The 25,751-nt window shown below is 44.7% G+C and overlaps 1 protein-coding gene across 19 annotated transcripts in view; it reads left to right on the forward strand.

The window, feature by feature from the left end:
• Tenm4 (teneurin transmembrane protein 4) overlaps positions 1-25,751 on the forward strand; it is a 2,881,475-nt gene that overhangs the window by 2,584,675 nt on the left and 271,049 nt on the right. For 18 of the 19 annotated variants that reach the window (XM_074081868.1, XM_074081866.1, XM_074081845.1 and 15 more), the window contains one exon: positions 10,691-10,900. The exons of the other annotated variant lie outside the window; for it this stretch is intronic. In XM_074081868.1, the coding sequence (XP_073937969.1) occupies positions 10,691-10,900 (210 nt within the window). The remainder of the gene's footprint in view (positions 1-10,690; positions 10,901-25,751) is intronic. 19 annotated transcript variants of the gene reach the window in all.

A 25,751-nucleotide genomic window follows, 5' to 3' on the forward strand; every position in this document is an offset into this window, starting at 1 on the left:
CCCAGCAACAGGCTCTTTTCCCTCCATAGCTCCTTATATCTCACTTCTTTCCTTCGTATCTAACATCTCCTTCATCCTCCAGCATCTGAGCAGAAGGAGGCCTGGTGATGTTCCTTGACCATGGGTCCTGGAATTTTATGGCTGTGTAAATTAAGTGAAGGAAGGCAAATATATAGAGATATAGCCCCCGGAAGTAATAAATGATTTCAAACAGCTGTTTGGAAGTGCTTTCTTAATCAGTCTCGGTGCAGAATGCACTGCCTACACCTCCCTGTTGAAGTGAGCAGTCTGTGACCAGATTATTCAAGGCCTGACATAAATTTCAGTGGCTTCTTGGTCACATTTGACAGTAGATTTTGACAGAAACAATCCAGCTTGCCTTGTGCCTTCTTTTTCTCCCACATCCCATAGAAACTGGCCCCTCCAACAGCCCAGCTCAAATTCCTTTGGAGGCAGCTCCTGGGAAACAACTTGGGGAAAGCCTGGAGTCACAGCTGACACTTGGAACTTGGAACTAGGTGGTCTCCCATTCGCCCGCAAATAGGACACTCCCCTCCCATATCTACTTCACCACTCTTACATCCCTGCTTCTCTTGTATAATGTGATATGTTTCTGTCTCCCTCACTCAGGTGGCCAGTGTCCCTCCAGGGGAAGGGCTGGCCTTAGCTCTTTCTCTGCAGTCCCAATCAGGGTCACATAGACTCTGCTTGCTTTGGGTGTATGTCTGCAGTTGGCCATGACAGGGAGGTAGGGGACAGCTACCACTACGGAGCACCTGCTATGTGACATACATGCACTCACTTATTTACTCCATATGGGACTCCTGTAAGGTAGGCCCAGATCCTGGTGTTCTGAAAGTTGAGCAACCTGCCCACAATTTCAGTCATCAGTTTTAGACTAAGATCTTATTTGCGGCACCTCCCCTCAGTTGGAGTCTCACTTTACCCCTTACGAGTTGTGTTTCTCCACACAAATCATATTACCTCTCCTCAGTTTCCTTATCTGTAAATGGGTGAGATGACCACTACCCCACCAGGATGTGGTGAAGATCAAATGTGACAGATGTGAAACCCCTGTGTCAATTGTAGAGTACATGCTACTCACATGTGTGGTTTTTTTTTTTATTAAAGGCTCAGTAAATTAAAATAATTCTAATCTGTAGTGGGTTCCCATTATATACAAAGTTGCTGTGTGGGCTGTGGACACATGGGGATGCCTGAGACCAGGCCTTGTCCTCAGGGACCTGGCTCATAAGACACAATGCACAGTGGCCTTAGTTTGCAGTATTTGCACATCTGTAACCTGCTCATCTCCTAGACCTCTCCTTGCTAAACTCCTCCAGTGCCATTGCTATTTCTCAAATGAACTCGATTCCATTGCAGAGACTTTGACCTTGCCAAGCCCTCTATCTGGAAAGCAAAGTCTTTCCCCCCAGATGTTGCATGGCTCACTCCTTCACTTACTTTGCTTTAATGTCACTTCTTCAGAGTGGCCTTCCCTGATCATCCTGTTTAAAATAGTACCCCATCATACCCATCACTTCTGGCACCATAGCTGGTGGACTTTTCTTCATAGCATTTATCTCCACTTGGTCTTGTTCTGTAAGTACTTGCTTTCTTGTTCATTGCTTTTCTCCTCCACTAGATTGGAAGTTTCTAAAAGCAAGAGTTTCTCTTCTTTGCCTGTCAATGATGTTTAGAACTTTGCCTGGCAAAGTTGGCACATAATAAATCTTCAAGAAAAGAAATCAACAGCCACATTCAGTAATAAAAAGGCAAATAACTCAATTTAAAAATAGTGAGGGATCTGACTAGTCATTTCTCCTAAGAAGATATACGAGTGGTCAAAAGCACACGAATGATGCTCAATATCATCAGCCTTCAGGAAAATGCAAATCAAACGACAGTTAAAGACCACTGTAATCCGCTGTAGTCAAAACATTTGGGCTGGGATGTAGCTCAGTGGTAGAGTGCTTGTCTAGCATGCACAAGACTCTGGGTTCGATCTCAGCACCAAAAAAGAAAAGACAAAAAAAAAAGTTAGACAATAGCAAGTGTTGGCAAGAATGTGGAAAAATTGGAACCTTAACAAACTATTAGTGGGAATGTAAAATAATGGTGCAGTCACATTAGAAACCCATCTGGCAGTTTCTTAAAAGATTAAATATACAGTTACCATACAACCCAACAATTCTACTCCTAGGTTTATATCCAAGAGAAATGAAAACATACTTGCCCACAAAACATGTATGTATATGTTTGTTGTACCAGCATTTCTGATAGTAGCCAAAAAATGCAAGTGACTAAAGTCTGATAAGTGGATAAATAAATGTGGTATATCCATACAGTGCAGTGTTATTTGAAATGAAGTCCTGATCAATGCTTCAACATTTGGGTAAAACTTGAAAACATTATATTAAATGAAAGAAGTTTATGTGAAATGTTCAGAACAGGTAAATTCATGGAGACAGAAGCAAATTAGTGATTGTCCAGAGCTACAGAGGGCGGGGGGTAATGAAAAATGACTTCAAATGAGTGTGAGTTTTTTTTAATGGGGGGGATAAAAGAAAATGTCCTAAAATGGATTGTAGTGTGGGTATACCGAACACCTTTAAATTGGGGACTTTAATGGGTGACTTGTATGCGAGTTACAGCTCAATAAAGTTGATATTACCTCCCCAAAATCTTTAAGTGTCCTCACTGAATATAGTGTGTCCAACAAGCGGACAGGCTGGCAGTCCGTCACCACATGAAGAACAGACAGACTGGAGGGCTTGCTTCTCAGTGTTGATGAGGAAGTTTCACTAGGGACATGGCTTCCAGGCAAGCAGATGAAAGCAGAGCTCTGTTCTCCATGAATGCTTAAAAATGTTTTTTATTTTTTCAAGTCCCTGAGAAACCTGTAAGGAGGAGAGTGCAGATCAAATGACCTGAGCCTGAGAAATGTGCTGTGTCCTCTTTTCCAGAGACCATTTTCCCAGCATAAGTCACAGAGACAGATGGCCGGGGACCTGCTTCTGAAAATAACACTGCCAAGGACAGTTGACTTAGTGGGAGCTGTTGGGCTGGGGGAGTAAAACTTACAAGATTTACTAGGCTGGGTCAGGAGGCGTTTGGACCCCTTAGGCCGGTTCTCCCTGCTCACCCCAGTACAGCCCCCAGGCAGAGCTGTCCTCTGGGCTGACTTTCTGTGTGTTTATACGCATCATTTAAATAACTTATTCTTTGAGGTTTTTTTTTCACTTCTCATCATCACATTTGTTCCTTAAAAAATAGAAAAGATGAAACAATATAAAGAAAATGTGAAATTCTTTTATAATTCTACTGCCTTAAGGAAACTGGTAACATTTTTGTACAGATTGCACACACACACACACACACACACACACACACACACACACACATGGTTAAACAAAAGCCAGAAGTGCTTTTCAGGTTAGATTAAAAAGAATTAACCTAGAAGGTAACACCCACGCACAGGAAATCAATGTGAGTCAATGCCCTGTATAGCTATCCTTATCTCAACCAGCAAAACCCCTTGTTCCTTCCTAATATTGCTTATACTCTCTCTATAACAAAATTAGAGATAAGGGCAAAATAGTTTCTGCTGGGTATTGAGGGGGGGAGCGGGAGGGGGTGGAGTGGGTGGTAAGGGAGGGGGTGGGGTCAGGGGGGAGAAATAAACCAAGCCTTGTATGCACATATGAATAATAAAAGAAAAATGAAAAAAAAAAAAGAAGTGCTTTTCATACAGTTTTACATCATTCATTTTTATATCCTATTTTGCAGTCACTAACTGTTCTTTACAAGCATGGTTTATAATGTCTATCATGTGTGTTATTAGCATTGGATCATGGTACCTTAGTTTACATAATTAGGCACTTACTTTTTTAAATTAAGGATTTTTGACATTTTAAATTTTCTTGTTTTTCAACAAATAATGTGATGATGAATATTCTTAAAAGAAAATCTTTTGAAAAGTCAATTTTTGTGTAAATTCCAAGAAGTGTAATTGCTCAGTTGAAAAAAAAACACGTTATACCTAATTACACCACCAACATCAATGCAGAGTCAGGTTCGTATTTAAGACCAATGTATCTTTAGTACCTACAAGATGCCAGATAGTTTCATACTTATTATTTCATTTTCTTTGGTAATTTTTTTAATCACCCTTAAAAGTATAAAAAGAACTATATATAGGAAACTTTGTAGGGAGATTTAAAGATATAAAAGCATATTAAAAATTTGAAATTGCCCATAATAGTGATAACCATTAAAGTTCTTTTTCAATTTAAACTCACTTTTTCCTATACATTTCTGCAAATTTATTCCTTCTATAAATGTTTTATGAGTATCTACCACACTGGAGAAACCTGACTTTCCATTGTAACTGGAGTCATTTATAGCTGGCATTTTTTTCTATTGTCTCCTTTAATCCTCAGAACAACACCTGCAGTTGTAGACTGTTGTCCATTTTGCAAAACACTGGACATAAAAGGTTCTTAGAGAATCTTAGTCCAACAAAGAGGCGAGAAGTCTTGCCATGATCCTGAGGTACGCTGTTGACCCTGCACTCAGAGCTCTTGACAGCTGTCGCATGGTTGCATGAGGCTTCTGATGTGGACCTGAATCTGTACTTCATTTCCCTACAACATGGTTGCCATTTGGCAAATTATCCAAATCAAGACTTTTACAATAATGGAAGGCACTACCCTTAACCAGTGCAGAATGACAGGTGTAAATGGGGGCTGTCCCTCATAAACCAGAATGCATGATTATTCTCGATGTTCACCTTTCCAGCCATTTGAAGTCCTTTGCAGGGATAGATTTCAGTCAACTTCCAGGCCAGAACACAGACATAAGCAATACATGGTCCCCATTTGGCAGGATGGTCTGTTCAAGCAGCAGATGTGAATGTAACTCAGTGGAATAAAATCAGGACAGAATACCATGCAATGGAGTTCCTGACCCTCCATCATCTACAAACCTTTCTGTCAGAGGAGATCTTGGTTTTCTGCAGTGTCCCTTCCTACACTCAGAACTGAATTCGATGAAGTAATTGGATAACCTGTGTCAGCACATGAAAAGAGAAGAAATGCAGTTGGTTTTAGGTGGATGGACTAAGTGGTTTCAGATCAGAGAAGTTGGAACATAGTTGGGTGAATCCGTGTTCCACTAAGAGGAGGTTCCTGTATTGATCTGAGAGTTTGGTTTGGTTTCTAGATGTCATGTATTGAGTACAGCTGTGAAGTGAACTAGTAAGCATTTTACATAAAGGTTTCTAAGTTATCTGCCAATTCAAAGGTTACTAGGAAGCTCCTCTGATAATCCAAGGATTGCCTAGGAAGAAAGCACTTTCCCTGGAGTCCACAGTTAGAAATCTGTTTTGCAGATGGGGACTCACACTTTCCCACCTATAAGCACACCACAAATTTCTGTACCAGAGCCTCAATGCAGTTCCCTTTGGCCAATCAGATGGATTTCTTAGGACTGCTAAGCAAAGTGTTAAACTGTGTTTTGTTAATGGTTTTTCTTTGAAAGTAATAAACCTGTCTATCAGTGCTTCACACTTTTACTCTCACGTCACATTCCAGAATTATGTTCAGAATTCAGAATGCTAAGAAGGCTCTTCTTTGAGTACTAACTTGTTCTAGTTCTAGGTTACATTTCAAAGGCAAAGGAAAGCTACCATTGATTACCACAAAGGTGCAAGTCACTAAAATTTCTCTTCTCCTGGGTTTTCTTCATAGATCACAGCTGTCTCCCTAACACTTTCCTCTTTTATTTGTGACATCATCAAGTAGTGTATATTGACAAAAGTGTCATTGTTTCTTCCACAAAACATTCTGTCCTGTCTATGACAGTTCTATAGCTGGACGGATGGGCCTTTACCATGAGCAAGCAGACTGCTGGGTTCCATATGAGCGTAATACCATCAATTCCCATGACTCTTTGCAGTAGATATTATCATTCCATTTTTTAAAGGGGAAAACCAACTAATAGAAGTAACTTATCCAGTGCTATATATCCACCAATAAAACTGACCCCTGGTTTGCCCAAAAGGAAGATCCTTGACTTTCTGTTTTATCTGTGTTTCTCTAGTAGACTGATTATTCCTTTCCCTGTGCCTAATGGAAAATCCAAATCAGGACCAATAAACTTCATTCTCACCATTCAGTGCTAACAGCATTGCATTTCGGAGCTCTCACCTGGATCCTATGACCACATCCTAGAGAAGTGAAAAATTACTTCACTTCTCTAAGTTTATGTTTCTTGACCTTGAAAGTGGGAATGAATTTTCCTGCCACAGAGCTGTTGTGAGCAAGAGATCTTATAAAGTATCTGGCTGGTTCCTGGCCTCCTGGAAACACCTTTCAGGCATCTGTACTCCCTCACTTCACTGCTGTCTTTCTCCATCCTTACTCACTCTAAACCAGAGCCAGGCTTACTGAGACCTCCTCTCAAGGAACTTGGATGGCTCCTCTGCCCGTCACTGGCCTAGTTGGTTGTTGGAGTGGGGCACAGCAAAGTTCATTCCAATCATCCCATCTCATCTGGCCACAGACACAGTGGAGGCATCCATAATACCGGGATCAGAATCAGGCATCCTTACTTGCTATGGTGGGCTCCACTCAAAAGGCAAGCCCAGATCACTGGACTTTTCAACATCCTGACTGCACCAGAGTTAGAAAGGAAATCTGGGTAACCAAGGTGATGCCTTAAGTTTGCAGAGCAGATCCTTCTAAAGTACAGACCTGGGCTTGTCACCTTCCAGTCTTTGTGGCTCCCCAGTTAAGGCTTAATTTCCTTTTTCTAGTTTTCAAGACTAAACCTACCATTCATGCCTCACTGCTCTCACATAAACCTTCTGTGTCATGATCAAGGTACTTCCCCTCTTTCCATGCATTCTACAAAATATTCACTAGTGCTTTCTGTATGCAAGACACTAGTCCAGGCACTGGGAAATATGTAACAGACAAGCCAGGCAGGTTAGTGGAGGACACAGAAAAGTCAACACTGCAGAGTGAGAAAGGTAGCAATTGGGAGAGTGAAACCCAAGCTGGAGGCATCAGGAAGGCCTTCCAGTAGGAGGCACCATAAGGTTGAGCTCTAAGGATCAATGGGAGCTAGCAAGACATACCAGGTGCTAGTGAGGAGAGGAAATGCTTCCGGGAGAAGGAACAGCATGTACAAAGTGCAGAGGCAAAACTTCTGTAATGATACTCCAGGAAGTGCTATTCAGATAGACTCAGTGCAAAGAGTTGTGTAACACTCTGCAAATTTTAAAGAGAGAACCATGAATCTATGGGAGTGAGAGCAAGCCAGCCTGTCTCAGCACATCTCAGCAGACCTGTTGAGAAGTGAATGGTAACATGTAAGAATTGAGAGCACAGCAGATAGATCACTAGACCAGGGGACATTAGGTCAAAGTATTCCTCCCTCTGCCATGCATGCTCCCACCCCTATCTCTCCCTTGAAATCATTCATATTTCCAGAAAGTCTTTCTTAGTTCCTCCACTTGGAAGGAGCCCCCAGCCCCTATTCCCTTGCACGGAGCTGTTACTGTCATGCTATTCTGACATGCTCCATCTCTGCCTTGCTTCAAGCTCCTTGTGCACTCTCCCTCGCCTCTCACTGGCTTTTGGGGGACTGTGTTTCTCATTGTATCCCCTCACCTTCCAGCCTAATTGGTGGGTGTTTAGAAATGTTTGTAGAATGAAGCAGTGTTCGCCATACTCTTGAAACTGCCCTTCACTTTGTACAGACACATACATGCACAGCAACAACTGGTGTTTTATTAGGTGTTTACTAGCTGCCCAATCGTCTTAACATGTTACTTGTTTTAGCACCTTTAATCCTCAAAACAATCCCCAAAAAGAGTAGGAGCTCTTTTTCTTTTTTTACCCCTATTCTCCATTGGAAAGTGAGGTACAAAGGGTAAAGAAATTCACTGTAAGGACACTGGACTGGCAAGTAGGACTTGGATTTCAAGAGCAGGCAGTGTGGCTTCAGAACCCTTACTCTCTCAGGTTACCCTGCCTCGCTTCTACTGCTGAATTGGTACAGCAGTGCATTTCAGTTCATGCATTTCAAGCAAGTACATTACAAAAACATGTACTACCTAAAAATTTGAAAATTGTGAGTTGAAACAGATATTTCCTAATATTTTCTTGCACCCTAGGAAATCCTGCTCTGCACCCAATGTTGGAAGTCCCTGAAAAGACTGCCAGTGAATGAGAGGAAGGGAATTAACATGTTTTCAATGATATCTGTACCTCACAGAAAATTCTCAAGCCTCCTAAGGGCCTCGTACCTTACTATGGGCTTCCAGTTTCAAGATTAATATGTAGAGTAAACCCCAGAGGCCTGAAAAGAAGCCAGGAGATTGGATCGAAGAAGAGGCAGAGCACAAGTCTGGCTCAACCCAGGGTCCCTGAAGTTTATGAATGATTTACTTAGTTCTGGAACTATTTTCCTGGTAAAGCTTGACAGCTTTACTGAGGAAGAGGTTGTAACAAGCACCCTGAAACAACATATCATGTTTCTTAACTTTAGTCTGAAATTCTAACAGCTCAGCTTGGTATGATCCTGGTTATCTCAAGCTCATCAGATGCTCTGATTTGAGACTAAAAGATGTCTTTGGTTAATAAAAGATGAGGAAATGAGTGCATATTTGCTTAATAAATACAACCTGGTAGACAAAAGCCTTTCTAAAGCTGGGGCCACAAGGGAAAAGGACTCATGAATGGGGTTCTTGGTGGGGTGTTTTGTTCAATTTAATAAATATTTGGTTAGCACTGACCATAGATTTCTACTTGCACTAAAGAATCTTTAGTCCTCACAGTAACTATATACACAGGGGGGTGGACCACTTACAACTGAGGAAGTAGAAGTCATTTTCCCAAGATCGTATAACTAACAGAAGGCTAAGCTTTGATGCAAACCCCAGTTCTGTTGAGCTCCGAAGCCCACTCCAAAAGTGCACTGTACTATATACTTTTATGTGGGAGATAAATACAGATAGTTTAAAAAAGACAGTGGAAGAAATGTGTAATCAAAACAGAAGACAAAGTTTGTTCAGAGAAAGGAATTCTCAGCCCTGTGGCCCTGGCTGGTGAGTGGTGTAAGGGCATAAGTGGCAGGGAAGGTTCTCATGGTGAATTGAGAGTATTGGTTTGGACAGAAAAATCATAGCCTGAAGTTTCAGGTGAAGAAATCAAAGCCTAGAAAGCAAAGCTACCCAAGTAGTGTGCTTTGCTCATTGCTTCCTGTGCCTCGATTCCTTACTGGATTCCTAAAATGAGCCAAATGACACTCAAAGCAATTCTGTAAAATGTTGTGGAGCATGCATGGCTAAGCTCAGGGGTTGACAGTAAGGTCATGGAACCTGCAAAATACTGTCAGATTTGGTGGCTGTGAACTGAGTGGTGATCTGTTATGTGAACCGACCAGCAATCAGCAGCCCTCTGCACCCCACCCTCTCAGAGCAATGCCAAATGTTCCCTGACCCCTCTGAGCTGCATTGTTTCCTAAGGTTCAGTCTCTTTGCAAAGGCAAGTGACCATGATTATGTTACACACCCTCTCTGTCCGGGCTGGAGAAAACAAGCAGTCCTTGCTGTCAAGTGGATGCATTGTTTTGTACTGTATACTTTTCTATGTCTGTGCTTATGTTGCCTCTCTTGTATGTGATGTACTACTGCACATGTGGAAAGGTCACCCACAGACAAGACTGCAAATTGTCTGCTCAAACACCTTGTCCCAGGCAGTCACCTTCGGAAGAGTTGGTAGTTTGCTCACAGAACTACAGAAAGTTGAGACCTTAAAACTATGTCATGGTAGAAACTTGGGTCAGACTTACTGCCTTTTGGAACTTACAGAGTGAATGTTGGTAGTGTTTTAATATTATAAAATGATGCCATGTTCAACCATTAGAACTTAAGGATCTGTGGAATTAATCTATCCATAAATAGTTCTTTGGTGCCAGGCACTATACTACATTCAGAGGATAAAGAGAATAAGCCCTCTAAAGCTCTTGCTTTGAAGGACTTTGCAGAGAATGTCAGTATTTAAGGATCATAAAATCTTAGATTCTCGAAAAGTAAAACACTGGTGTGTTGAAATCCTAGAATGCCAAAGGTGGAGAGGAGCCTGAGATCATTCCTTCCAGCTCTCCCAACCTTTTATGAGGCCCAGGGCTTGTAGCAGACATGTCGGATTAAAAGCTCACTAATAAGAACATCATTTCAGTTCGGTGACATCACAGAATGGTAGGGACTCAGCGATCACCCAATCCTGGCTGTTCATTTTACCAAGGAGGACACTGAAGCTCAGTGAGCAGCAACGGCTGGATAAATACATAGCCCAGCAAAGACTAGCTCCCAGGTCTCCGGGCCTCTCTCTAAAGAAGAGGCCAAACAGGGAGGAGGCCCTGATGTTTCTGAGGTGCCGTGTGCAAGCTGGCTAGACTTTTGCACTGGCCCCGGCCCTTCCCAAGGAGTTCATACCAACTTTCTCTGCGGAGGCACCAGCCCCGCCCCAGCCACGTGTGCAGTAGATCGTGCAGTGTTGGGAGCGCCCCCTCCCCTGTTGATGCGTGTTTTATTTTGCGCCCTTCCCTTCCCCGTGTGCCTCGAAATCAATTTTCATTATTTTTTTTTTCTGTCTGTGTTTGTCTTTGTGGCCCGCAGGTGCTCCCTTGCATTGTTCATCCGCTTCATCAACCCCTATTGAGCAGTCCCCCTCCCCGCCCCCTTCCCCTCCGGCCAATGAGAGCCAGAGGCGGTTGCTAGGCAACGGTGTGGCCCAGCCAACCCCGGACTCAGACTCTGAGGAAGAGTTTGTCCCTAATTCATTCTTAGTTAAAAGTGGCTCCGCCAGCCTGGGGGTCGCGGCAAACGGTAAGTGCCTCTCTCTTCCTAACTTTTGGGGGGGGGTTCGTTTCTTTTATTTCCTTTTGTTGGAGATGACTGTCTGGACCGCTTGCAGAGCGGAGGGTCCCCGTACCTGGTGGGCTCGTGGCTTAGTCGGGGTCCAGAGCTGCTCGGTGGGTTTGGGCAAGAGCGCGCTCCTGTCCCTGCCCCTTGGCGGCGCCTCCTGGGGTGTGTGTGTGTGGAGGTGTGGGGTGCTGTCCCCTTACCCCATGACAGACCTCAGACATCATGCAGGCAGATGCAAGAACAGGGATACAAAGACAGAGACAGAAACACCAGGTAGAGACAGAGATAGGTAAAGATACAAAGACAAAGGCAAAGACCAACACAGGAGGAGAAAAAAAACCCAAAAAAACCCACTACTGGCTTCCCATTACACGCCAGGGACTGTACCAGGCACTGTCACCTGTTGATTCTTTAGATCCTCCTCACAACCCTACCAGGAGATGGGTATTACAGCGTCCCCATTAACAATGAGAAAAAGGAGAGAAGAGGTATTACCTGAAGCCTGGTGCTGGCTTTGAAGGTTCTGGACTTTCACACAGCCTGGAGGCAGAAAGCCCTGAAGTCCCAGGCAGCTGCAGGGACTGCAGATAGAGCCACTGGGTTCCAGCATGGATCTGCCATGAGAAGATTTGTTCTTCTCAGCTCTGCTCTGTCCTTCTCCAGAGGAGGAGGGAAGGATGGTGAAAGAGCCCCAGGCTAACCAGGTTTAGCCTCTGATCTGGTGCTGGTAGACTTGAGTCAAGATGCTTGCCCTGTGTCCAGCAGAGGCTGGTCCACTTCTTTGCAAGGATGTCCTGCAGGGTATTCAAGCCTCTAAGAGGAAAGTGACATGAGATCACCCGGGATCACCATAATGATCCCCAGATTTCCTGATTCAAGGAGAAGTGAGACTGTTTTCCCACAAATATCTCTGTAGGTTGTGTTGATTTGGTAAACATTGAATTCCAGTCAGATTCTGGAAACAGAGGCAGAGGTACAAAGGAACATAAGGCAGTGTCCATGGGCTCTGGGATCAGACAGTTCTGCATTCAATGTAAGATTTATTGCTGTGGTGCTCTGGACAAGTCTCACAGACAAAGCTTGTTTCTTCAAGTATAAAGGGAGCAGTATAGCATTCAGCTGGTGATGAGCACCAACCACGTGCCTGGGACAGAGGAGGAATTTCATAAATGTTAGTGCCACCTCACTGCAGAGAATCTTTATGTTACACACACACACACACACATAGATGGACACACACATGCACGGATACACACACACACACACGGACACACACACACACACTTAAGCATGCCAGAGGAAATGTCAGAACCTTCTTTTCTTTCAGGAATAGATGGTGACAGTCCATGGTGATAAGGGAGAAAGGAGCTTAGGTGTTGTTGGGAGACAGAAGGACTGAGGAGGCAACCTCTGCACTGCCTGGGGGAATTAGAAGTGCCTCCTTCAGCTGGCTCTGGCTAGCTGTGAAGGAATAGGTTGGTGGGCCAGGCAGAGCCTTCCAAGGATACTAATATTCTGCAGCATTGTGGGTAGAGGGAAAGCATGGACAAAGAACCTGGGGTGGGAGCAGCAGATCCTGCTCTGCTCCTTTAAACCCAGGATCCTGGGCAGGAAACAGGTATCAACCTCAGAAGGGATACAAGGCCTCATGATAAAAGTTACCTGAGCGCCTCCAGGTACCCAGTTGAGCACCTTTCCCTCAAATTACAAGGTGGGGGCGGGAGCTATTATTCACCCCCTTCCCTAGTCAGGACCTCTCCCAGCCTCTGCTATCTTTGAGAACCAGAAGGATCTTTGGTCTTGAGAGTTCTTTTCTGGTGGGATATTAGAACCTGTATCACTACAGACAAGCCCAGGTGGTTCCTCCAGGGCCCAGGCACTCTATGCTTCCTCAGGGAGGGGGAGTCCTTTCAATGGTTCAGTGTCCCTGCTTGTATTGTACGCAATGTACAGGAATTCTGGGCTGGGAGTCAGGACACTCAGGTTCCAGGTCCAGCACTGTGGCTCACTGGCTATTTGTCCTTGTCAAATCACTATTTCACTTCAGGCCTCAGTTTCCCCATCGTTCCAATAATGGAGCAGTTTCTAAGGTACTCTGATTTTTATGAGAAGTTGATGTTGACAGTTGTCCCTGCCAGTAATGTTCTTGAGCTTAATGGGGAAGAAAAAAATATATGTATGTGTGTATGTGTATATATATGTATATATGTGTTGTGTATTATGTGATTATATATATATATAAAATGCTCTTTTCTTCATTTCTGAGTATCGAAACCTTGCAGGCAAAACAGAAGACAAGAGGTTTAAAGTCCTTAGTCTCTCCCCTTGTTAATGAACAGAACCAGAGCAATGGCTTTATTGCAAATCCTGGGGCAAACTGAGGTGCTGTTACATTACTGATAAGCAGGGAAGATTGGGAGACTTTGACACAGAGCTGTCTGCTTGGTTCTGCTCCTCTGTGCTCCTGCTTGAGATACCTTAGACTTACTCCTAGAGGCCCTTGCTCTGAGTGTCTGCTAAAGAGTGTTAATAAAGTGAGAGGGTCTGGGTCCTTACCTACTTGCTGCTCTGGGGTCTAGGCCAGGAGAGAGCCCCATGTGCCTCAGTGCATAGCTGGACCCTGCCTGCTGCCTTCCTGTCCCCTGAAATCCCAAACAGGGCACTATTCTTTGCACCCAAAGACCCGGTGGCCTTGGCCTGCCCCAAACACTAGTGAATGGCTATGAGTCGGCCCTGCTGCATCGTGGGCCCAGTGAATGGTTATAGTGTTTAGTTTGATTATTTTTTTAATGAAAAAAAAAGGTGAAAGTATTTTAATGGGATTATCTTTATTGTTTTGCTAATTATATGAATAATGATGCTTATAACATTCAAATGACCCAGAACAGGAAAATGGGAAGTTCTTCTGTGATCCTTACTCCATATATGACCACTTTGAAGAGTCTGATGCATGGTCTTACAGATGCTTTTTATTCAGGGTTCATCTAATGAGTGAATGAGTGACTCAATGAGCAAGCAGTAGTTGCTACTGAAGGGCCACAGTGTAGCAGAAACAGCAACAGCTATAGAGCCCAGATACACGTGCACAACCTTGGGCAAGGCCCCTAACTTCTCAGATCATCAGTTGCTCTGTCTGTGAGGTGGGGAAAACCTGTCAAGGTTGTTAGGGAGTTTAAAAAATGACAAGGATGGAAGCTGAGGATATAGGTTAGTGGTCCCAGCACTAAAAAACAAACAAACAAACAAAAATGACAAAGCCGGTAAACTTTTCTAATTCTGCACCCATCCTCTGCCATCAATTTAAGGCTTTAGAGACTATACAGGTCAATTGCTTTAGGGCTAGCTTCCCCTGAGACTTAATTCAGAAAACAGTTTAAATAACAAAGGATTTCTCCTAAGGGTATAAAAATAGGTTTCCAGGTTTCCCGTGGTGGGACCTGATCTCCTGGAGCCTCCTTCCCAGGATCTTGGCTGCTTCTCTGCACCCCGGAGACCTCCGCCTACAGCTGTGTCAACTCCAGTGCAGGGCTGGGACCCTGGATCTTCCAGGCCTCAGATCTGCCCTGTGAAAATCCCCATGTAAAGTGCAAAGAGAACGCGTGGGGCATCAGCCCAGCTCATTGTCCCTGTGGAAAAGAAAACAGGGCAAGTAGTACTCCTTGTCATCACAGTCCTAATCCTCCCCCAAGGGTATTGATCCAGAAATCACTGATGTATATAAAGAAAGACTTCACCAAAATATCAGCTGGTCACAGTTGAGAAGCCAAGGAAGTAGTTAGGATTAAGTAGATATTTGTTCCTACCCCATAAAAACTGTTCAGAGTAAATATTAAATGTGTCGTGAATTGCTCTAATCCACATTCTGAAGTGAAGGGGCTTTGAAAATTTGGGGGGCTGTATTTCAGAGGGTCAGGAAATAAATAGCTCTGAGATGGTGTTGAGAGTTTCTCAAAGCTTAGGGAGGGAGGTAGGGGTATGTGGGAGAATTGCATCTAATGAGCATCTTCGGAATGTATGTTTTCTTTATATACATTATGGTATTTGAGTTTATCAAATATTATGGTATTTGGTATATCAGCTTATCTGCATTTCACTGTCCAGGAAACTGAGGCCCAGTGAAGGGCAGTGAGAGGCCCACGGACACACAGCCTAACAGACATTCAAAACTAAGCCTTCTTCTTCCTTCCTTCCTTCCTTCCTTCCTTCCTTCCTTCCTTCCTTCCTTCCTTCCTTCCTTCCTTCCTTCCTCTCTCCCTCATTCCCTCCTTTCCTTCCTCCCTTCTTCCCTCCTGTCCTCCCTGTGTCTAATACCAAGTTCTGTCATTTCAATCTCCTCCTTAGTAGGAGACTGGAGAAGATAAGAGGAAATCCAACAAAGAAAAGTTGATTTTAAAAGAATTCCAGATTGTTGGGTTTCTATTGTTCACCTCACAAATCTTTATGAAGCATCCAGTAAGTACGTAAGAGGATTTTATCTCATGGAATTAATCATTGATTCTTCTTATCTAACCTGTGACATAGTGCGTTTTGGTCCCATTGAAGGCCTAGAAACCCAGAGAGGGTAATAACTTCCTCTAAGTCACACAGCTTCTAAGCAAGAAAGCTAGAATTTGAACTGGAGGCCTGTCTGACACCATAGCATGGACTCTTTCCCACGTGCTTTTGTAAAGATTGTTAGGAGTTTCACAGATGAATCAGACCAGATAATTTAGGCATTAAATTTTGTTGCAGTTTCCTGAAAGCTAAGTCCTGGGTGCAGGGCCATTCTTGGTCCACCTCCCTATCCCCCCACCCTGGGTCCTTCCTGCCTGACCTTAGAAAATTTCTCCCTGGTCAGCATCACTGTTGTTTGGCAGTTTCATTGACTTTCTCAGGTCTTAAGCAGCTGGGATTATTTTGTTTTGACTTCCAATCCAGTGGAGAAGTGTTTATTTTTCTTTCTAAATGGGAAACACTGCTAGGCATGCAAGCTCCTTCAAAAAGTGTTTTCTTAAAACAAAAAAAACAAAACAACAAAAAAAATTCAACTTAATTTAGAACCTATCTGGAGTCCCTGGAGGGAGTCCGTTTGTGAAATCAGAGGGCAAATGATGCTCGTTTCTAACCGTCCAGGGAAGGGCCAGGTGAGATTTTTGTTTTCTTTCTCCCTAAATTTCATGGAACCTGTTTTTGTTGTTCCATCCTCACAGCAGTACTTGGGTCTGCTTGTTTGGCAAGTTCAAGGATAAAGGATACTGGGGTGTGTAATGTTTTCAGACAGTTTTGTTCACTACTTCTCACAACTCCCCTGCATCAAAAGACCTTTGTTGGTAATAAATTCTTATCATACTGGCTGTGTGAGAAAGTCAGGTTCCTAATTCCTGGTAGCCAACCAAATTCACTTCTTCCTTTATTTATTCATTCCTGATGACATTTTAAATGTTCGTGGATGTTTTCAGAGAGATGAGGGGTGAAGGGTATTCTAAGCAAGGAGACCATATAAAATAAGTTATGGAGTCAGAATTCCTTAAACAAACTCTTGGAATCAGATGCTTTTCAGATTTCATAAAGAAAATAAATAGAGTACATCCTCTGTATTCTTCCTGAAACTTCCACAGCGATCAAACACACTGCTAGTTCTACAGTGAAACATATAGTTACACTAGAGGAATTAAAGCGAAAGAAAAGATTGTTGTATTATTTCAAGTTGGATTTTACAACCAAATCAATTTTGATAAAAACATCTCAGTTTGGTGGGGATTTTTTGTTTTTTGTTTTTGTTTTTGTTTTGTTTTTTTTTAGTGGTGGCTAGTAGATAGTGATCCTGTGCCATTTTGTTTTGTTTTTTAAGACAGGGTCTCGCCTTGTAGCCCAGGCTGGCCTCAAACTCAAGATTCTCCTGCTTCAGCCTCCCAGGTGTTGGGATTGCATACCTGTAAACGTCATGTCTGGCAAGTTGCACCTTTTTTAAAATGGGAGAACCATTTTAAAATGCAATGGTGGAGCCAAGCTTGGTAGTTCACGCCTCTAGTCCAAGCTACTCAGGAGGTATAGATGGGAAGATAGAGGTCTGAGGCTGTCTCCAGGCAAAACCTCAAGACCTTATCCAAAATATAACTAAAGCAAAAAGGGTTGGAGGCATGGCTCAAGTGGTAGAATGCCTGCCTAACAAGCATGAGGCTCTGAGTTCAAACCCCAATACCACCAAAAAAAAAAAAGCAATGATGATTTAGAGATAACTAGAAAGTCTGAAAATTAGAAGGCATGATACCAACCAAGTCTCTGGCTAGGAAGCTGTGCAGAACACTTGTCGTTTACTCATAGTGACAGTTTAGAAAAGCCTGGCCCCTCTAACACAGCAGTGAGGTTTCAGGAGGCCATGCCAGAGTGCTGGCAGGCTCGTAGGCCTGGGATGGCAATAGGCAAGAGGCTGAGCAGTCACTTCCCTCAAGTCCAGCACTCAGCAAGTGTGAGGTCTTAAGGAACCCTTCCTGATGGCCTCTGTCCCCTTCTCTGATGCCCACAATCTTCTCTTCCCTAGCAGTCTGGGACAGGTCTGCTTTCTTTGTCCAACTCCAAGTTCCTGAGACAGGCTTTGGCTTCACAGTAGCTCCAGTACTAACCACATTGCCAGGCACCTAACTTGAAAATTGAAGATCAGAATCAAACTGATATTCTTTCTTCCTCCTTCCCACAAGCACCCCTTCCGCACAGTGCACAGCCACTCCCCCCTCCCCACAGGATGGGTATGCTGGGCCACACATGTGGTAGAGCCAGCCGTGCAGATTCACAGAGATGACGCAATTTCCCAGGTGTGGGGTTAAGAGCCCCAACGTGGTCCAGGCCCCAGAGCAACTCTGCAGTCTGCCGGGGGCCACCAAGGAGGATGATTATACCCTTAACGGGGGGCATTGGGGACACCTTGCAGGGATCACTTCTGCTTTATGTCCTCTACAAAGCCCTTTTTCATGCACTACCTAAGGCAAACTCTAGTGACTCTAATATAATTGCCACATTGGTAATTATATTGGTAAGCCTTCTTCCTGACCTTGCAAAATAAACAGGTCACACTTTGAATTAATGTAACCGAACGTCCTGGGAGAACCAGGGCCCTCTAATTAGTCACTCGTGCGACTGGACTGCAGACTCTTTGCTGTTCCTTTTCCACTCATTTTCCCAAATACCATTGCATTAAAAGGTACAAAAATAACATTTTTGCCGTAGGGGCTTGATTGGATCTAGGAATTCCTAGACCACCCCTTGAGGAAGGCATATTAGCCATGTGTACTGACTTTTTCCATCTGGAAACTAAACCTGGTTTGTGTCCCCATTGAAATGTTAGTGGCCTTCTCCGCGGAGCCCTGGTTGACACCAGACCAATTCTAAAAGCATCTCCTGACACACTCCGGAACCCAGACTGTTGAAGAGGAGCCTGAAAGGAGGCCAGGGAGAGTTTGGGAGATTAGTATAACTGACATTTGTGCAGCGCTCCCATTCTCAATACTTGTTCACCTCTGTCAGCTCATTGGATTCCAAAATACGAGGGCGGTGGAGTAAGGAGTACTGTGCACTGAGTACTGTGCACTGAGGAAGCCTGTGCCGATGGGTGCGCCCAGAAGGCTGCCCCATGGCTGCACAGGTCTGGCCCAGTGTTGGAGTTGCTCACAGAAGCTCAGTCCAAGCCGTGAAGCCAACTGGTTCCATGAAGTTCAGCTGTCCAGTTACAGAGGTCAGGTGAAGAAGCTGCCTGATCCCTTGAGCTGGCAGAGAATTCTGCTATGTGGAAGAAACGGACACCTGGCTTCTGGCACTAACCTTGCAAGAGCCTTGTCCTTTAGCGCCTTAGCTTTCTAGTCTGTGCAATGAGAACTGGATTAAATTAACATTTCCCCAACTTTGTTCATTTGTGTGTCACTGTCATAGTCTGGACAGTGTGCCCAGCAGTGTGCCCACCTACACTGTGATTTATGTTCATCTAAACAGCCTCCTTCTTCAAGCTTTTCTTTTCTTTTTTTACTTAAATGAATTACTTATTTTAAAAGGAAATTGTATATTACCGCCATGATTCGCTTGCCATATGGCAAGTGTGTGATTTGCCAGAAATAGAAGGTAACTGTAAAAATAAACACAATGAAAACAGGTTATTACATTCTAGCTAGAGAATGCGTGCTCAAGGACACAGAGCAGAGATGTGTCCCTTTTTGTTAAATGGGGACATTGGCAAGTGTTAGGTGTTAAAAATGTAGCCATCCCAAGCTGAGACTTCCTTCTCCACATCCCCCAAAGGCGTGGGAGAAAATGGAAGCTCCCTTGCCTGAGACTCAGTGTTACCGAATGCTGTGATCATGTCCATAGGGGACACACAGCTCTGTGGCTTTTCCTGGTACCCTGTCTAGGCTTTTAACGTTACCCTGCTCTACAAGCTTGCCTTGAGAATAAACATCTCTTGCTTCTCCCAGACTCATCCTTCTTCCCGGTCCTAAAAGAGGTCTTTTCAGAGTCCTCTGTTCCCACCCTCCCCCAGTCTCCAGTCTCTACCCTCTGCCCTGTCACCAGGTCCAAGCTGGGTGCTTTGAGCCCAGCTGGATCCACCTTTACCGGCTAATGGCTCCCAGTGCAGACCAGGAAACCATGTGGCTTCGTCTCGGTCCTTTTTCCTTCCCCTCTCTCCCTCTGAACTGCCATTATTTATATAGGTGTTTGAGCTTAAAAACCAAAATAAAATCAAATCCTCTGCTTTACAAGTCTAGAAGAAAAACAGAAGGGGCTAGTAGTATAGCTCAAGTGGTAGGTGAGGCCCTGAGTTCAAACCCAGTACTGGGGGAAAAAATGGTGCAATATGGAGCCATGGTAGGGGAAGATAGGTTATAGAGGTCTACTGTCCTTGCTGTGCAGTATAACCATGGGCAATTTGGTTAGCCTCTTTGGTCCTCTTCAGTTTCCCTCTCTGTAAAAACAGGGATTGGTTTTAATGGGACTTCATAAAATTATGGTATAACTGAGAAAATATGGGCAAGGCTTCTGGCCCAGACTTGCCACATCATAGGTGCCCAGTGAATGTTAGTTTCCTTATTCCCCTTCTGGAATCAAAAAATTTTGGCGAGATATCCTGGAAGGAAGGCAGATTCCTACACTCTTACACCTCCAGGCTTGGAAGAGCTTCAGCAATTAACAACTGTGCCTGGGAACTCTGAGCTTTCATCCCCTCCCCCTCCTGGGTGATTTCCAGAGATTTTGGTGGGGGAGAGCGCCCAAGGCAGCAGCTAAGCAAACATAGCATGGGGTCTTGGAAACAGAGCCTCAGCCGTCATCCTTGCTGGGGCCCCTGAAGCGTTCGCTCCCGTTCCCCACCGTTCCAAACAGGGTGTTGATGTTTGGTACCAGATGAAACGCTGAGATGCGTTTTCCTTCTGGGCAGCTGGCCTTCCCCCTGGAGTTGAAAGGAGAGGAAAATGACTGGTAATTCGCTTATGCTGCATTCCCTCTCTCCTGAAGGGTCGTATTTCTATAAATAACACCGGAAGGCAGTTATGCTGGCTAATGATAATAATGCATATATTTGCACTTGGTTTAGATGCCCCGGGGAAGCTCTGGGGGAATTCACACCTGATGAGAGCTAGCTTCTCCTCCCCTTTACCTGTGGACCTCGGGCGGAGCATTCCTGTCTCACCCAGGTGCCTGGAGCCCATGAAAGGGACTACAAATAGCAGCCTGAGGTGGGGGCGTGGGGGTTGGTTCGAAAGTAGAATGGGTTAAAGTCTCACACAACGAGATTACAGCATGCTCTGTGTTGGCTGGACTCTACTCTGTACGCTTTAGCAAAGAATGGAGAACATTTTCAGGAGGTGAGGAAGCTCTCACATCCAAACTGAAGTTGTGATCACCTGTCTGCTATTGCTGGAAGGAAATGTGGAAGTCAAGATGATACTTATTTGCTAATTTTTGCAAAATGCTGCTTCTCTTAGCCAAAGCACTTCCTGTGTCTTCTCTCCCCTAAACACTGCAGTAGCATCCTCCCTAGCTTCCTACCTCCCGTCTGTCCCTCCAGCCACCCCTCACACTGGCCACCACTCAAGCCTTTCTGGCTACCCTCTCCTTCTGGCTGCTTACCTGGGTACAGATGTAACATCATTCTTGAGGGGACAGAGAACGTTCCTGGGGCCGAGTGCAGAGCCTGTGATGAATGTCTGGCAATGCTAGGAGCAAAGACTCTTGAACACACTTCATTAATTTAGAGTGAGAATAGAGAGGAACTTTCTGATTTGGACTGATATGGGAAGAAATGAGGCTTGTTCACCCTTAAGAACCAATTCAATTCGGCAAATTATGATTAAGGACCTACTGTGTGCTAGGACCCATGGCACATGCCTGGTGTGTGGCTGCTGGAAAATCAGATGCACATCTAGACAGCTCTGGCTAGAAGCAGGTGTCAATGAAGGACAAGGCCAGGGAGTGTGCTGGGGCTGGCGGTTGCAGAGATTTTGTACAAACTGATAGGTGCAGGGACCTTCCTACAGAAAAAGGGAGAGAGGCAAGTTTGCATGTTAGCAATTTAGTTGGCCTGACATTCCTATGTTGTGTATCATTATTTATGTGCAACTGAATGCTCCCAGCCCAATGCTGGCGTCTGGAAGCGTTTATTTCTTCAACATTAGTTCATTCATGTGCTCATTCATTTAGTAAACTTCTGGTGTATGCTGTGTATGCGTGGTCTTCTGATAGAGCAGGAACTCCAATCCAACTGCATCAGTGTTCTCCATGAGCAGCCAAGTATATAGGGACATCAAGGTCCTCTCAGGGGCCAGAGAGTATAGGCAAGGCTCTCTTCTTCTCTGCAGAGAAAAAGCTGTGTGGCAGAGGCCCACCTCTACAGCCCACCTCCACCCCACACTCTTCCTGCTCTCAGGGAGCAGCTCTGTAGCAGATTCAACTTTCCTGGGGCTGATGTAAGGATGGGGAGCCAGTGTGGCCTGAGGCAGGGGTGTTGCTCTATGTCAGAGCTCACTGAGAGGGGCCATGCCTCAGAAACCCAACCATGCCTGATCTCACCTTGGGATTGTGTGACAGAAGAGCAAATCCTAATACTAAGCACCTTCGGGGTAGGGATGCAGCACTAGGTACTTGCCTTTCCCACCCCCTGTATTTGATTAGAATGCTCTGGAATCTAAGAATTAGAGTGTGAGTTGGAATTTCCTCCTCCATCAGTATTAGCTGTGATCTTTAGCCAATGATTGATCCTCTGAGGTCACTTTTTTCCTCATGTATAAAGTAGGGATAATAAGAATACCTACTCCATTGTGTTGTTAGAATTCAGTATGAAATGTATGTGGAGTACTTAGCAAAGCACCTAGCTGTTATAAAGTGAAATTTGTTATTATTATTATCATTGCTCTAGTTACTAGACTGAGCCTCAGAAAGATACAAAGACTCGCCCAAGATCACACAGATACCAGGCGGTGTTTTGCATCCCAGGAGTTTCTGGCTCTTCACCCCAACCTCTTCTCACCCCCACCTGGTATCTTCCTTCATCTAACGGCCATTGTCCCCTTTCTTGACAGCCCCCCAGGAAGCCATAGGGTCTAGAGGAACTTCCAAAGCAGATCAGAGATTTCTTTTCCTGCCCTCCTGCATTGAGGGCCAGGCTGCGTGAGCATTTTGGCCGCAGTCCCAGCCCCTGACCAGAAGCCCCCTGAATGGAAGTCGCTGAGTTGCACTCCAGTGCTCTCAGCTCTTTTAAGACACCCCTGTTGGGCCCCTGTGTGGGTGACAAGATGATGCATGAGGTCTGGCTAAGCAGCTTATTTGTCTGAGCTGGTGATGGCCTTTGTCCTGAGGTGGGTTAATGGTAAGGGGCAGTGGCCCCGTAAGGCCTGGACAATGGGCAGGCTTCTCAGGTCATCAGATCACTCAGCAGAATGGCCCTAAGCCCCTCAGAGCATGGGAGGCCTCTGTCCCCTCTTCAGTACTCCCCTCCCAGCAGGAGGAAGACTGGAATAAAGCAGAGACAGCATCAAAGAGCCTCAAGATGACAGAGCCGAGAGGGGGAACTGAGGCAGCGGGGACAATGATACTTCTCAACTTCCCATCTGCACCTGACACCCCTGCATGCACCAGACCTGCATCTAGCCAGACTACACCAGGTTTCCTAGCTGCTCTGTTCACTGTGGAAACCAAGTGCTACAGACGGCAGTTCAGACTTCTCTGCAGTCAAGGCCCGCTAGAATTTACCACTTTCCCTCCTCCTTCAGCCTCTCTCATCCTCCCCCAAACTCCTACTCCTGAAGTACAATGAGTGCATTATTGGGCCTTTACTACCTGCTTCAACCAAACCATTCCCTTTTATCAGGTCCTTACATTTGCTTCTGAATAGGATCCTATTTAAAGAATACTTCTAATATTAGGCTTTTTTCAAAGTATGAAAACGACTGATTTAAATCAACCCCTTCTTGTATAGGGAGTGGGAGCTGGGATTCTCACGCCTGGTCCTGACTTTCCCTAATGGTGCATTCACTCATTCATTCTGCAAAGACATCTCCAGCACCTACGTGTGCCAATACTGAACTATTCCCCAGAGAACTGATGTGACAAAGAGAAAGAAGTGATGAGCCCTTCAATGAAGGGCCTGAGCATCAGCATCCAGTCCTGCCAGGAGATCAAGAAGGCAAATGTTGAACTGGGCACCATGAGGGAGGCAGCAAATGGGAAGATCACAGCTCAAAGCCAGCCCAGGCAAAAAGTCATCACAATCAATAAGCTAAGCATAGTGGTGCGTGCCTGTAATCCCAGTTACTCAGGAGGCAAAGGTAGGAGCTATTCTCAGTCTGAGAATAGCTCTGGGCAAAAGAAAAGACTGGGAATGTGGCTCAAGTGATAGAGCCTAACAAGCATGAGGCCCTAAATTTTTTTAAAAGGGCAAAAAAAGTTTTTAAAGGGCAAATGTATGTATTACCCCATTAATATGCACAATTCTTGTGTTTTTATGTCTAGTTAAAAATAAATGAAGGCAAATATGAAAATGCCCAGTGACATTGACATCTGGCTGGCCACTGGAGACTGGTGAGGGCATTTTAAGGTATGGCAGCTAAGACCAGAGAAGGATGGATGGCGAACCAGAGAGTAGGAGGCAGTTTCAATAATTGATTCAGAGAGGTGGTCCTGTGTCACAGATTCCTTACTAATTACAGAATAAGGAACCAAGTAAGGAACTAACTACAGTGGGGAACCATGTGACCAACTTAGTGCTCCATCACTGGGCTGTCCTGACATGATAGCCCAGTATTGAAGGAAGGAAGGGAGGGAAGGAAGAAAGAAGGAAAAAAGGAAGGAAGGAAGGGTGCACTTCTCAATCACATATGAGGTATATTTACCAAAGATGTTTATCCTAAATCAAACCATGAGAACCCATCCAGCATGTATGACAGTTTGTGAGACAATTGGCTTGGACATTTTAGAAAGGTCAATATCATGATAAAACGAGTGGTGGGTGTTTGGGTGGGTGGAGGGCTCCCTTAGGTTAAAAGAGACTAACAAAATACACAGGCACGTGCCACACTTGGACCTCAATCAGGTCTGATTTTTTTAAGGCTATATGAAAGACATTTGGGAAGAGTTGAGGACATTCTTGGATGTGGCTTGTGTATGAGGTAATATGTGGAATGGTTGCTCATTTGCTTAGTTGTGCTGTGATACTGTGGCTATGTGGAAGGAGCACTTCCTCTAGTCTGTGTGATGATAGGAAATGGACTGCTGCCCTTCAACTATCTTTCAAATAGCTCAGAAAAAAACTACGTACAGAGACACAGCACCGTGATAGCATATTGGCAAATTTAGGTGAAGAGTGAAGTGATATTGTACTATTTCAACCTTTCTATGAGGTTGAAATTTTTCAGAATTAAAAGAACTTGTGTTGGAGAGAGACTGGGGTTTGGGGAAGAGATTCTTGTGTGTAGATGGGGCTGTTTTTGTTTTTGTTTTTGTTTCCCTGACTCCAGTTATTTTGTTTTTGTTTCCCTGACTCCAGTTATTTTGTTTTTTATTCATATGTGCATACGATGTTTGGGTCATTTCTCCCCCCTTCCCCCCCGCCCCCTCCCTACCAGGCAGAAACTATTTTGCAATGGGGCTGTTTTTGTCGTGAGCACCCACCCACTGAACAGGGAAACCCTCTGAAGCTCTACAGAGAATCCATGGCTTGGCAGTTGTGGTTAAACAGCCCCTTACAGGGCAGGGAGGGACTTCAGCAAGGCACTGAGGCCAGTAATGGGAACCACATTGGCAGGAGTGTGGAGAGCCCCACCCCAGGAATAGCCCTTCTGTGCGAGGCAGGACAACTGGAACGAATTACGTGCTTTCATACTTGTTAAACTGCCTTGGCACCAGAAGTGATCCTTGTAACCTGAGCTTTACAGCATCGCAGCCACAGCTAAAGCTGGGTCAGCCTTGCCCCCCACCCTCTGTGTCGCAGGTTTATGGCTGTAGCATAAAGCAATTCAGCATGAGCTGCAACACGAAAAACCCCTTCAGATTATAAAGGCAAACTTTTTAAAGTTTTCTAAGGAGGTAGTGCTTGAGAATAAAATCTTTTCTGGCCCCTTCTCTTTTTCCAGTTCTTGGCCAGTCACCAACTGCCACCCAATTCCACACCTCAAGCCCAGACCACAATCCAATCAGACACAGAAGCCACCACAATCTGTGGGTGGAGGGCTTGGTAGTGCCAGGGAGTCCTGTTTCTGCGTTTGAGACCTGAAAGTGTGTAATCTTGAGCAGGCCAGTTCTCCTCTCTGGGCTTCAGCCTTCTTGGTTATTTATAGGTAATATTTATGAGTTTCTCAGC

Source organism: Castor canadensis, chromosome 1 (assembly GCF_047511655.1).
Source record: "Castor canadensis chromosome 1, mCasCan1.hap1v2, whole genome shotgun sequence".
Taxonomy (NCBI): domain Eukaryota; kingdom Metazoa; phylum Chordata; class Mammalia; order Rodentia; family Castoridae; genus Castor; species Castor canadensis.